Source organism: Zootoca vivipara, chromosome 4, assembly GCF_963506605.1.
Source record: "Zootoca vivipara chromosome 4, rZooViv1.1, whole genome shotgun sequence".
NCBI lineage: Eukaryota > Metazoa > Chordata > Lepidosauria > Squamata > Lacertidae > Zootoca > Zootoca vivipara.
Genome location: NC_083279.1, coordinates 93,745,719 through 93,760,225, shown reverse-complemented (window position 1 = coordinate 93,760,225; position 14,507 = coordinate 93,745,719). Strand labels below are relative to the sequence as shown.

The 14,507-nt window shown below is 49.7% G+C and overlaps 1 protein-coding gene across 1 annotated transcript in view; it reads left to right on the top strand.

The window, feature by feature from the left end:
• USP35 (ubiquitin specific peptidase 35) overlaps positions 1–4,003 on the top strand; it is a 39,644-nt gene extending 35,641 nt beyond the window's left edge. The window contains exon 11 of the mRNA XM_035115540.2: positions 2,646–4,003. Within this exon, the coding sequence (XP_034971431.2) occupies positions 2,646–2,810 (165 nt within the window). The 3' untranslated portion in view covers positions 2,811–4,003. The remainder of the gene's footprint in view (positions 1–2,645) is intronic.
• The last annotated feature ends 10,504 nt before the right edge of the window (positions 4,004–14,507 follow it).

Genomic DNA, 14,507 nt, shown 5'->3' with positions numbered 1-14,507 from the left:
TTTTGGGGAATCCTGCAACGTGTTTAAGTTTTTACTCTGCTAACTATACATTGGGAATCTGCTCTGGATCAATACTGAGTAGATTTCCATGACAGTAAGGTATGCCAGCTCCATCACTGCAGTTGTCGTATATGCCAGGGGTAGCCAATATGCTTTTTTTTTTTTTTTGGACATCCGACTCCCATCAATCCCAGCCAGTATGGCCGTTGGTCCAGGATAATGGGAGTTGTAGTCTAGTGACCTAGAGAGTGCTACATTGGCTACCCATCATAGATACAGATTTGAGATTTTCCTTGCTCATGGAGATGAGCCAAGACCATGCTGCTTGCACACAAGTAAGATATCAGCAGCCTCTGACGGTTATATCCAACAAAGCACTAAGCTAAATCGCTTAGCTGCTTTTGCTGGTGAGATGTTTCTAGGCCTGGGTTGGGTGGTGCAATGCGCCAGGGCGCCTGGCCACCAGGGGCACTGCTGCGCCAGACAGATGACATTTTAGAAGGACCAGGGCAGTCTTAAGACTTAAGCATATCTGCCGCGGTGGACGGAGAAGACACTGGATCTGGCCGAGGTTGCCTGCCGAGGCGGAGGAGCAGCGGCGGCAAGAGATGACAAGCCATGGCCGAGGCGGCAGGAGAAAGTGGCGGGGTTGTTTGGAAGCAAAGGGCTCCCCCGTCCTCGGCTGGCCCAGCCGAGCCTGCCCCTTCCGGGGTCTCGCCCACCTTCCCCACGTGGCAAAGCACAGCGGCCGCTAGTGAGCGCAAGTATCCTGGGAGGGACGGCAGAGTTATTTCCCCACTTGCCGCCTGTGGGCGCCAAAAATGCTCCGAGCCAGAGTTGTAGGGCGAGAGAAAATCTGGGATTTTTTTGGGGGGGGGGCGCCGCCGTAGAGATCTTCGCACCATGGCGCCAGATATGCTTAAGACTCCGTGCATGGGGACTGCCATGGGTGGTTGGGAGACAACCAGGTCGTGGTGGGGAATAAAATGGATTAGCTGCAGCAGGAGGCCAGAGAAAAATGTTTACATATAAAGTGTGGAAAGAACTACCACATTGTCCACATTATCCTAGTCGATTCTGTCTTTGAACGTATCCCAGGAAGAGAGAGTAGTGATCACATGGGTCACCCGGGAAGTTAAAGAACTTAATGGATTTAGGATTGGACGCAAGTCTGTCCACTCCTCCAAAAAAAAACAACAACCCACAAATAGAGGTGGCTGGAGGGGGGGGACACCCCAAACAAGCCAGTGAAGACTGTTCATGCTCCATGGGGATGGAATACTGTTGGGACTGACCGGGGTGGGGAGAAAGAGCAAAACCGTTGGTTGGTTGGCACCCTTCTGCCTCGAGACACAATGGAGTGCACCTCCGGGGGTGAGGTCAAATTGTTTGGCACTAGCTTGGCTGCAGGAGTTGCCGGAAGGAGGCGAACAAGGCGCCACCCAACCACCTTAGGGACTCCACTCCAAATTTGTGCAACGTTCACTCCTTTGCCTTTTCTTCTCCTGAAGATATTCCTCAAGGCAGCAGAGGTTTAGGACCAGAGTTGTCCTTCTCCAAGATGGGCTACCTTCCCAGGTTGATGAGCCCCATCTGCCCGGTGGCGGGAGTGGATGAATTGGGGTGATTGGAACCCTGGACGGAAGCACTCCATACTGCAATGTTTTGTTACAGGGCCCCACTTGTTTGCTGAGAGAGAGTCAAGGAGGTTGGTGGCCTCCACATATTGGTGGCCTCCACCAACTCCCCTCAGTCCCAGCCAACATGGTAGCCCAATGTTCAGGGATGATGCACCATCTTGAGGGCGCCATGTTGGCTAGCCTCAACGGGGTTGTTGTTATCTCCTTAACTGATTTGAGGTGTGTGGCGGAATGATGCCTGATGATGATTCTGGTTCATCATGGGTTAATCTATCACTCCCAGTATAAGCAGGTGTTCCTTGGGAGGCGGAGCTTGATGGGATTCTAAATGGCAGTTGGGAATTGGCAGTTGAGAGTTGGGAGTCGGCCGTTGTGGGGAGTAGAGTGTTAGAGAGGGATGCAGGAGCTGTATTAACAAGTCTGTGTTATATTAAAAGAAGATGATGAAGTAAGAGTTTAAACAAATGAAACCATAAAGAAATATACATGTTCTCCAGTTAAATAGAGCTTTCATCTATGTTGTTGTGTCAAATTGGATGTTCCTCCTTACTCCAGCAACGTATCTAAACTCAAAAGGGTGGCGACTGAAGTGGGGAGATAAAACTAAGCCTGAGGAGCAGGTGGATAGTTTGCATCCCAAAGTCACGCACAGAGGAGGCAAGTGGAGGGAAAGAGTGCCTTGCAGTGGCTAAAGTGCTGAGGCAAACAGCTGCTGAGGTGAACCTGAGTTGAGAGGGAAACCTTACTGATGGCACAAGGTGGTTCCTGAAACATTTGCCTGGAGTTTTTAAGGATACAGAGCCACGTTATTTGGAAAGCTGGAACTGTACTCTATGTACTAGCAAACCCATATAAAAACAGGGAGTTTATTTGGGAGAAAGAAGGAATAGTGGGTTGTTGGAACAATAACTGAATTCCTTCAGCACACTGTTAGTAATAGAGAGGGGAGTATCGTCACAAGGTGTATACCATGTCTGAGCTTTGTTTTGTTTCCCCGTGCCACAGGAGCAAGAAAAGGAAGCCCGAAGCAGAAGTGCCTACATCTCGGCCTTGCCCAAATCCCCTCTGTGGTGGAAAGACTTTGATGGCGACGACGACGATAGCTCTTCGGGGGGTTGTGGGCACGACCCCGGTGGAGGGTCAAGCTCTTTTCACGGACTCGTCTTCTAGCCATTGTTGACCCGACACAAAATGGCCGACACTGTCACCTCCAAGCAAGGCTCCACTGTGCTCAACGATCCTTTGGCCTTTTAAAACCTATTAGCAACAGGAGAACTGGGCCCACTGTGGCCGAGACAGAGCACCACGACCCTTTGAACGGCCTGGCCCTAACTCTCCATGGAATTCTGGGAAACGTAGTTCTCTGAGGGGTGCTGAGGAGGGAATTCTCCGCTCCCTCACAGAACTGCACTTCCTAGGACCGCCAGGAAGACTGAATTCAAAGTGTACCGAGGTGCCGCACCTCCACCTTCTCCCCTTGTGAAAGGGTGCGGAATCCTTTTGCGAAACCCCTCGAGAGGGGTGTCTTTTCAGGGAGGACAGTGCAGCAAACTGGACTCGCGGGGATTTCTACCGACAGGAACCCTTGCCCTGTGATGCCTTTTCAAAGCAGGGTGGCGGCGGGTTCTAAACCCCTGTCCTGTTTCGAGTCCATGGATATTTTGAGTGGAACTGAAAGAGAAATGGGAGCTTGGGGGGGGGCGGGAATAGAAGAATATGGCGGCTTAGAATAATTCAGGCCACAGGGCAACACGGTTGTTAATCAGCACTGGCCTTGGGGGTTGAAATGGTGCACATGTCCTCTCTCATACTAGACTTTGAAGCTGCTGGATGTGCTAGTCCCCTTCTCAAGTACCGTATCCAACCTCAGCCTGTGGCACGTTAGGTAGGAGGTCTCACCTGGGCTCTATCAGAGAGCTCAGGTGAGTCATGCCATCACCGAAGAAGCACTCTCTCCTCGTTGACCTAGACAGCCACCCAGGGATGAATCATGTTTAGAAAGGCTGGTCCTCCTGACATGAATCTTCCCTTTGCCGATTCCCCCTATTTCTTATTCTAGGAATCGCAACATCTGAGAATACGGTCCTGGCTGAGACTTCTTTTGCCTCCTAGCGCCTCCACTCCAAATCAGTATGTTAAGACTGTGGGTCATGTGGTGGCTCTGCAGTATATGAAAGCAGAGGTTGGTTGCTAACTGATTATTTAGCTGATTTTTTAAAAAATGCACACCCATGGCTGTCACCCAGATTTTTTTTTTTTGCTCGTGGAAATCGCTGCTCTCGGGCTCAATTCACTGGTTGTCCAAATCCAGGGTTACTGGCGGGCTAATATTTTAAACTTCTGTATAATGGAATACACCAATACATACACATGCAAAAAAAATCACCTCCTTTTATTTCTATTTTGCGCCTTGATGAGAGCAGGAACTCCGCAGCGATTTTGTTCTTTCTTCTTGGCTCTGCAGAAATTGAAATTCTTAATGGCAGCTGGACAGTGGAAGTTTCCATAGGGGCAAGAAAGGAGCTCTTAACCTTGAATCCCTCTCTCTGTGCTTTCTCTCCACCTTTGGAGAGATCTGGTATTTTCCTGTGGTCTTTGGCACGCCTTCCCGGGGGGTGTAGGACTTATTGCCCACCTTTCACTTAAAGGCACGAGCCAGGACAGATCATGAATCTGCTTATTGCAATGGTCATGACTTACCCCCAAAGAATCCTTGGAATGGTAGTTTCTCAAGGTTGCCGAGAGGTGTTAGGAGACCCAGTTTCCAAGATTCTTTAGAAGAAACCACGACTGTCAAAGTGGTATCAAAGCCATTTCAGTGCATTTCAGGCTGTGTCTGTGTCCATTCCTACTTGTGTAGTATAGCACCTGTCTCTCTGTTGGCATCCATCTGTCTCAGGAGGCAATGGAGGAGTGCGCCTTTGGGGGTGAAGTCAAACCGTTGGAGAGTTTCAGCGCCTGCAGTGGCTGCAGAGACCGATACAGGTGAGACATGTTTTGTTGCAGCTGGGGCAAATGAAGGCGTCCGGTTGTGCTGTTGCAGATGCACCAGGGTGTTCCTTCTCTCTGCTCTCCTCCTAGCGGTCCTAGCGGTCATTCTTCCTGTGGTCATCGCTATGGATTCTCAACCTGACTGTCTGTCTCGAGGCACTGTGGTCGCCTGCAAGCGATTTAGCTCTCTTCCGAACTCTTAAAATGCACCAGCGAGTACTTTAATTAGCAATATAAATAGCAACTCCCTCAACAGCCTGCTCTCCTAATTGTGCTAGTTAATAAAAGAGAGAGACACGTTTGTTTGTTTTTTTGCTTTTAGGCACAGGTCACATTTATTTAACAGCAAAAATAATAAGTTTCTTTTCTTTAAAAAAAGTATTATCTAGGTTAAGCACAAGATCAGTTTTACAGGATAAGTGTGTCAAAAGTGTCTTTTTTTATATAAACAACAACCAAAAAACCCCTCACAAAGAATAAATTAATAATTTAAGGGATTAGCAATCCACAGCGACTAGAAAAATTAATAGCCAGCTCAAATGGCGACACCACAAAACGAACACGCTGTACACATTTTAATTTTTTTAAAAAAGAGACTATTTTTTTTTTGCCCTCCTAAAAAACCCCAAAAGTATTCTTATGAAATAAAACATTTCTTACCCCCTTCACCAAAAACAGCCATTCATTTTAGGACATTCATAGCAAAGTAACTATAGCACAATGTTCCTTTTATTAAACGCCCTTAAAGGCTCCTCATTGAGTTGCTTTCGGAGACACATTATAAAATCACCCTAAATCGTATGCGGTGAGATTTTGGCCCTCCAGATGTTGCTTTGCTACGACATGATGTTCGGCCATTCTTGCAGTCCAACATCTGGAGAGCCAGATGTTCTCTGCACCTGGTGAAAATGTTTGCATTAACAGTGAAATGTTTCCATTATGTAGCCTCAGCAACAGGGACCTGAGACTCTCAAGATGTTGCTGGACTACAACTCCCATCATCCTGAGCTTGGGCCATATGGTAGCTGGAGTTCAGTAACACCTGCAGGGCCCCAGGCTCCCCTCTGCTAATGTAGATCCTTGGTTTCTTGAACCCTGGTTTCCGAAAAGCTGTATCTGATGTCTATCCATGGAACGACCAAGTCCATGTGTAAATAGCCCTTTATCCAAATGCCACCAGGCTTTGTGGATGCTTAAGTTTAGGCATATAACAGGGCCGCCCGGTTTCCAGCAATACCCAATGCCATCGGCCTTAGGTCTTACCTGCTTTCACTAATCAGAAACCTGTGATTTGTGTTATTGAGCTGCACAGACTCCCGTCAGCCCCGGGCAGCATAATCAATAACCAGGGTTGATGGGAGTACTACTCAAACAAGCGCTGCATGGCTACAGGTCCCTCATTTCTACGCTATATGGTAAAGTTTTTTGGGGGGGCTACCACTGAAGGCCTGTAGAGCTCCTCTTCCTGTTGGCAATTTTGGAATACAAAACCTATGATGCAGTGGTGCCAGATGAGCAGCGCGGAATTCTCCAAGCATATGATCAGAATGCTTACGTGGGGAGGGGAGAAGGAACGAGGCCACTCCAATTGGCTGCTGTAGATACACAAAATTGCCCCTAGTTGAGGTAATGTGTGTATTAAGAACTGAGAGCCCACACCCTCCCGAGTTTTGTGTGTGTGTGTGTGTGTGTGTGTGTGTGCGCGCGCACTATTGGCAAACTGGTGTCGTGATCCTTCTGAAGTAGTGCCTCCCACCCTGCCATTATGGGGAATTTTAAAGCACAACTTATTGCAGCTGTGTGCCCCACTGGCCTGGCATGCCCGCACCCCAGAAAGGTGGATAGAAGAAGAGGAGTTTGGATTTGATATCCTGCTTTATCACTACCCGAAGGAGTCTCAAAGCGGCTAACATTCTCCTTTCCCTTCCTCCCCCACAACAAACACTCTGTGATGTGACGCACAGAGAAGTGTGACTAGCCCAAGGTCACCCAGCAGCTGCATGTGGAGGAGCGGGGAAGCGAACCCGGTTCCCCAGATTACGAGTCCACCGCTCTTAACCACTACACCACACTGGCCCCAGCCCAGAACAGGCATGTTTTGAGCATGCGGTTTTGAGCATGCTGGGTGTCGATGCCAGGCCACCTAAGAACTGCTAGGGTGGCACCCCTCGAAATGCAAACTCTTGGTAAGATGCTCAACCGGATGCTGCTCTGGATTCTTGTGCAAAATGTTCGCTATGTTGATCGGGGCCCCTTAGGAGTAGGACAAATTTATCTCCTGTCAAAATGGGAAAAGGAGCACATTGCATTTGTTTTGGCAGCTGCCGATGTCGCTTCCAGCTCACCGGCTTTGTTTTCTCATCATGTGACTGACATGGTGGTCACGTGATCCCATTTCTGTTTCAGGCATGTATATGGGGATTCTATTCTGTCTCCCTATAACTCACCCCTATAAATGAGAAGCTGATTAAGGGGAGCAGGGATGGAGATAGTTGATCTAGTCCAGTATTCTGTTCCCACAGAGGTCAGGCAGATTCCACCATCAGAAATTCGCAACCAGGACCTGAATGTAAACGGCACTCTTCCTGCCTGTGACTTCTAGCAACTGGGACTTTAGCAACAGCAGAATTGGAAGTCAACCATCTTGGCTAGTAGCAGTCGATGGGAAAACTCAACAGCGCTAGAACATGCAAGGCAATGTCTTGTGTGACTAGAGGTTAGCAGAGGAAGAGGCGGCCTGGGTGCTTTCAATGGAAGCTGTAGGGTTTCAGTTTAGAGCGGAATGCGAAAACCGACATTTCAATGAACGGTCCCACAAGGCTATGTCTGACAGTTTGGACCGAGTGGGAGCCCCACAGCGGGCTGCCTGTCAAAGCCTGGCAGGTTCAAATCCAGGTAGCCATCAGAGAGGGGCCTGATTCAAAGGTCAAAGGGGCTGCTGCTTGTGATCCTGTAGCGATCACCTGAGAGGAAACCTTGCCAGCCAGCCTTTCCCAAATCCCTGGGGCAGCCAAGTAATAATAATAATAATAATAATAATAATAATAATAATAATATTATACCCCACCCATCTGGCTGGGTTTCCCCAGCCACTCTGGGCGGCTTCCAACAGAAAAATGAAATAAATTAATCTATTAAAAGCCTCAGGGCTGCCTTCAGATATCTTCTAAAAATCTGGTAGCTGTTTTTCTCTTTGACATCTGATGGGAGGGCGTTCCACAGGGCGGGCGCCACCACCGAGAAGGCTATGTGAACGGAGCTGCCACTCTGCCCAGGAAGTCTGGGAATTGGTTAGAAATCAGGCTGCTGCCCTCATCCCAGCGACAAAGCTGTGTCTACATGTATCAGTTCACCACGCAGGTGGGAACTCGGCCGACTACTAAAACCAAAATCCCTGCACGTAGAAAACAGCACGGTCAGGGAGGCGAGGCAATGTGTGTGCAGAAACATAGCAGGTGGCTGGGGAGGTGCTGTTGTTCGGTGGCAGAGTACGTCTACTTTGCATGCAAAAGGTCCTAGGTTGCTTCTCCAGGTGGGGTTGGGAGCGGCGGAGCTTCATGCTCTGCCACCGGGGGCGGAGAGCAGGCGTGCTGGCCCCTGTGACGTGGCATGCGTTTTGGGGCGGGGGCGCTGTGCGCAGGGCGGGCAGCGGCAATGGCGCCCCTGGGATCACATCGCTTGGGGCGCACCACCCCCACCGCCCCTATCTTCCTACGCCCCTGGGGGTTGGGAAAGACCCCTTGCTTCAAACCCTGGAGAGCTTCTGCCAGCCAGTGTAGACATAGCTGAGCTAGATTGTCCAACAGTCTGACTCAGCGTAAGCCAGCTTCCTTCCTTCATTCTTGTGTCATATGAACCTTCACCTTCACCTCAGACACAGGTTTTTACCACTTCAGGCAGGGAAACCGCAATCTGAGAACCTGGGAGGGGCCTTAGGCTCTTGGTTAAGTTTGCAAAAGCTCAGGTGTCTCTGGAAACTTTAAATAGGAATTAATAATAATAATCTTCAAAACCGTTCCATTTCAGTTTTCCAAGCTGTCAACAACTGGGAAAATGTCTGACATTAAAAAAAGAAGTATTTTCTTTTTCAATTATGCAGCTGATGCATCCTTGCAGTGAAGGCTGATTCACAATTATTTCTATTTCTTTTTCCCTCCCTTGGATTTATTCATGGTTTTCCCAACAAGTAGAATTCATTGCTCATCAGACTGGCTGGGAATTGTTCATTGTGTTTGATGACATCGGTGGATCAGAACAACTGCTCAGAGTCCTAATCCATTTGAAGTCTCCGCCATTTTGATTAGGGCTTTTAACAGTCAGCGAGACAGAGAAATGTCTCTTCATTACACTTGTAATATTGGTTGCTGGAATGCCATAGTGGTGTCCCAGATAGCTTAGGGTCCAGCTAAAATGCTCTTTCTCCTGTTCTTAGTGCCCACGGCACCCCGCGAGGTAGGGAACGGAAACACTATCTTCCTTATAGGGTTGGAGACCACAAGTTGTTCACCATTTTTAAACAATGTGCTGCAAATAAGACCGTCCAAACAGCCTCTCGTGGAGCTTAACCCAAATACTTTGTGGGACACAAGCAGGGTGCAAGAAAACCCAAAAAGTCCACAGAGTAGGTCATCAAGGGAATGAGAGAAGAGATCTGAGCAGTGACGGGTGTCAGAAAGGGACATTTAAGAAGCATTTGGGGTTCTTCAGACAGTCAAAAACGCAACACTTAGCCTGAAAAGCTGGTGGGCAAAATAGTCACTGCATTTTCTCTAAAGCTAAATTCAGGTGCCATTCTAATGGGCAGTGCCGGCCTGCACATTTAGGATGGAAAAGAAAGAGCGGTGCCCATGTTTTTGACATGTACCTACACTTGCAAGCAGACTGTTTTGCTTCAGACTGCAGGCAGGGAGGGGAATGCAGAAGCTGTATGGCTGAGCAGACTTCCCTGCATGTAGAAAGGCAGACATTTTTGCCCTACCCTTCTTCCTGCGAACCATAACCCTCACTTGCAGTCTTGAGATTATAAAGGTGCACTTGGCAGTTGTTATCACCGCTCGCCTCCTGCGTGTGCAAACCAAGTCTTTGCAGGATGAAATGTAGGTCTGTGCCTAAACAGAGCCTCTAGTGCAGGGGACCTGTGGCTGTTGGACCACAACTCCCATATCATCCTGCATGATGGGGGGTTAGACTAGATAGCCCTTGGGTACCTTCCAATTCTACAGTTCTATTTTCTCTGACCTTGCTGACTGGGGCTGATGAGAGTTGGGACACTAAGGGGAGTTGGGACACTACCACTAAGGAGGAGATACAGAATTTCCCCACCCACAGCGCTGTTAAAAGAGGATTATTTTCTGCTCCAGAGATGACCAGTTCCCCTCTTTATCCCAGAGGTGGGCTTCCACTGTGAATCAGTCTCATCATGCCGCTGTTTTCATTTGCACATGTTCTGAAATAATGGTTGAGAAGACCCCGGGAAACAGCCCTGGCCTGAGAAAATAAGCGGTTGGCTATTAAGTGGGACCCCCGGTGTATAGGGGCAGTATAGCTGCCAACATCAAGCAAACAAGAACTGTTGTGTCGTGCCTTGTATGCAAGCTTCCCAGAGCCAAGTCAGAAAGGGAATGTGGACCTAGGCTGACTCAGCACAAGTTCTGAATTCTCACGAATTGAACGGAATCTCCAGGCAGGGTTTGCCACACACCAGTGCTCCACCAGTAGGAATTATAGAAATTTGCTTTCCAGAAAGCTAAGCATGGAAAGAAATCCTACAGCTGTTTTTTTAACAGTCGCAAGGTCAGTGCACAATTAATTCTCGACGTCATAGCTTTCGCTGGCTACCCATGATAAACCTGTACAAAGTGCAAGGGAAGGTCACAGCCATGTGGGAGAGGCTAACTGAGGCTGCGATCCTAAGCACACTCCCCTGGGAGCAAGCGCTACTGAACATAGTAGGGCTTACCTCTGAGCAAACATTCATAGGACACGAGGACGGTGTCTCGTTCGATGGTGGCGTACGGTCATAAGACACGATATGCCAGTTTTATGAGCTGATCTTTATGCACTACAACTGCGCGAAAGGTGGGGGGGGGGGGAGGAGAAGAGGTTCAGCCCCAGTGCAGGCTGGCTTCAAAGAGCCAGGTAGAATAAGGTGGACGGGTCTTGGCATGCGGAGTTAACGCCAAATGGCATTCTCCGACCCCTGTTGCAATCCATCCTTATCCACACTGAGAAGCAAGCTCCAAGGAATGTGGTAATCTACCCCCCTGTACCCAGTACAGTGGTACCTCGGTTTACAAACCTCGGGGCTACCTTTGAAGGTGACCCGGAAACTACAACTAATCCAGAATGCGGCAGCTAGACTGGTGACTGGGAGCGGCCGCCGAGACCACATAACACCGGTCCTGAAAGACCTACATTGGCTCCCAGTACCTTTCCGAGCACAGTTCAAAGTGTTGGTGCTGACCTTTAAAGCCCTAAACGGCCTCGGTCCAGTATACCTGAAGGAACGTCTCTACCCCCATCGTTCTGCCCGGACACTGAGGTCCAACACCAAGGGCCTTCTGGCGGTTCCCTCGCTACGAGAAGCCAAGTTAAAGGGAACCAATCAGAGGGCCTTCTCGGTAGTGGCACCCACCCTGTGGAATGCCCTCCCACCAGAGGTCAAAGAGAACAACAATTACCAGACCTTTAGAAGGCATCTTAAGGCAGCCCTGTTAAGGGAAGCTTTTAATGTTTGATGGATTTCTGTATTTTAATATTTTGTTGGAAGCCGCCCAGAGTGGCTGGGGGAACCCGGCCAGGTGGGCGGGGTATAAATAATAAATTATTATTATCATTATTATTATTACTACAAACACATTTGGTTCCGGAAGTCTGTACTTAACATGAAGCGAACTCTCCCATTGAAAGTAATGGAAAGTGGATTAATCTGTTCCAGACGGGTCCGCGGAGTACTCAACCTGAAGTGTACTTAACCCGAGGTATGAGTGTAATTGGTTCCGGAAGTCCGTACTTAACCTGAAGTGTACTTAACTGAAGCGAACTTTCCCATTGAAAGTAATGGACCCGTTCTGGACAGGTCCGCGGAGTACTTGAACTGAAAGTACTCAAACCGAGGTGTACTTCAACTGAAGTATGACTGTGCAATGACATAGCAATGCGTCACATTATGGCAGCAGTCCAATATACACCTGGGGAAAAGCTCCATTGAACACAGTGGGACTTACTTTTGTGTAAGCAACCACAGGACGGTGCTGTACATGCCTATGCTCAGGGACAGGTGGAGGTGTGTAGGCTGGCTGTACCTTTAGGACAGAGGTTTTCTACCTTTTTGAGTCCACAGCTCCCTTGACCATTCTTTCTGCGGCACCCCTGTGGGGGCTCAGGAGCCCAGTGATGTCACCCCTTGCCTTCAGAGCTGGCAGCCTCTCATTCTCCCTTGAAGCCATAGCTGCCAAGTCTCCTGTATTCCCCGGGAAATCCCCGTTTCCCCAGCTGTTCCTAGCTGAAAAAACGGACTTCTGGCGCGGTGGCCATTTTGGAACTGGGCAAAGCAGCATCAAAGGTCACTTCTGAGCATGCTCCGCCCAGTTCCAAAATGACAGCAGTGCTACTTCCGGCCCGGTCCCTTATTCCTCTGACAGCAACTTGGCAGGTATGCTTGTAGCGTTCCCCCAGCCTCCTCTCCTCTCCCCTCTCCTTGGGAGTCTCCTGGGCAGCCACTGCTGCCACCCCTGGCCTCTGTGCTGCCCCCCAGTGCCCCAAAGAGAGGTGCCTCCCAGAGGCACCATTCACCCGTGGAGCTTGTAGCCAAGGCTGCTGCAACCAACAGCGGTTTGGGAGGCAAAGACGTGAGAGAGCATCAGAGGAAGGAGGGAAGGAAAGAGGGACAGAGGCGAGTGTTGCCCGCGGCACCCCTGACCACCATTCAAGGCACCCCAGGGTGGCACAGCACTCTCTGTTTTAGGCTATAGCTTAGCAGTAAACCCAATGGGTTGCATGCAGATGGTTTAATCTCCAGCATTTCCAGTTAGATGGATAAGGTTTCAGGTAACAGGAAAAGATCCTTCTTTCTAACTGGGACTCCAAAGGGATGCTGCCAGTCAGAGTACGTAATAATGGACTCGGCATATACAGAGCTCTCCATGCACTTACCACATCACGCAGGGATGCCCAGAAGTGCTTTTAAGGTTGTTGGGGTTTTTTGCGCGGAAGGGAGGGATGTCTGCTGATTGTCCAATATTACATCCAAAAGGAATGTGTCAGCTACGTGAAAAGCCACATGGATATTCTAGAAAGGTAAAAGATCTAGAATCTTACTATTTAGGGAAGCTTTTAATGTTTAACAGACCATTGTATTTTAATATTTTGTTGGAAGTCGCCCAGAGTGGCTGGGGAAACCCAGCCAGATGGGCGGGGTATAAATAATAAATTATTGTTCAGGCCCGGCTCGCCCATTGACTCTAGTGGCGCAATGCACCACGGCGCCTGGGCGATCAGGGGGCGCTGAGGGGCACCCCAGCAAGTGGGAGAGCTTCGCGGCGGCCTCCCTTTTCCCTCCACCAGCCGTGCCGCGAGAGCAGGGAGGGAAGCGAGCGGAACAGGGGCACTAGGACCCTGTTCCGCTCTGCAGCGCCAGGGTCATCCCTCACCCCGGCGCTGCGTTCCATTGGTAGAGGTGACGCCACATGGCAGCACCTCTACCAATGAAACGCAGCGCCCTGTTGGCGGGAAGGAACCCGGCATGGCCTGGCCTGCCCAGGCACCCCGCTCCGCTGGGAGAAGGGAGGAAGGCCGTGTGGAGCAGCGGCACCCCCCCCACTCAATCCGGCGGCATCAGACAGGCAGGCGGCCTCCGGCACAGCGCGGCCCTGCTGTGAGGTGCGGGGGCTGCCGTGAGGCTCCCGCCGCCCGGCACGCCAGGTAAGAGTTTCCCCTTTTTTTAAGAGTGGGGGGGCGCCAGAGGGATCCCTGCACCAGGGCGCCCGATGACCTTAAGACGGCCCTGTTATTGTTATTCTTCTTCTTATTATTATCATTATTATTGAGCAGTTGGCCATGGTGCAGATCAAGCCAAGGTTGCAAGTTCGATCCTAGTATGGGACAGCGGCATATTCTTGCATTGCAGGGAATTAGACTAGATCAGGCACAGGCAAACTTGGCCCTCCAGATGTTTTGGGACTACAATTCCCATCATCCCTGACCACTGGTCCTGTTAGCTAGGGATGATGGGAGTTGTAGTCCCAAAACATCTAGAGGGCCAAGTTTGCCTATGCCTGGACTAGATGATCCTCAGGGTCCCTTCCAACTCTACGATCCTCTTATTCTATTTGGGGCTTGGCCTCTTCATTCTCAGCCTGAACTCTGTTCTCCTGCTGTCCTTGCACATTAAGTGCTCGCTCAGCTCTGCTACTCCTACAGCAGGCACCCCCAAACTGCGGGCCTCCAGATGTTTTGGCCTACAACTCCCATGATCCCTAGCTAACAGGACCAGTGGTTGGGGAAGATGGGGCTTGTAGTCCAAAACATCTGGAGGGCCGAAGTTTGGGGATGCCTGTTCTACAGCAATCTGCGCTCATCCTGTTGCAGCAAGCAAGTTAGTGGGGTTGTTTTCGTGGCTCTACAAAATGGGCTCCACCTTTTAATCAATTAGCCTTGACCAAGACGTTATTCCTTTCCCTGTCTGATCACCCTGGACAATTTTAGGCAGGGACTTCTTAATGTCACCCCACCCTGATTTTTCCAGGTTCCTTGACTTCATGCCATTAGATGGGGAAGAGATTGAAGTTCTTACAGCATGCAGATATGAGAATTCGCTCCATAAAGAGGCATGTTGAGACTATGGGTCGAGTGCATCACTTAACTTGTAGCCACAAT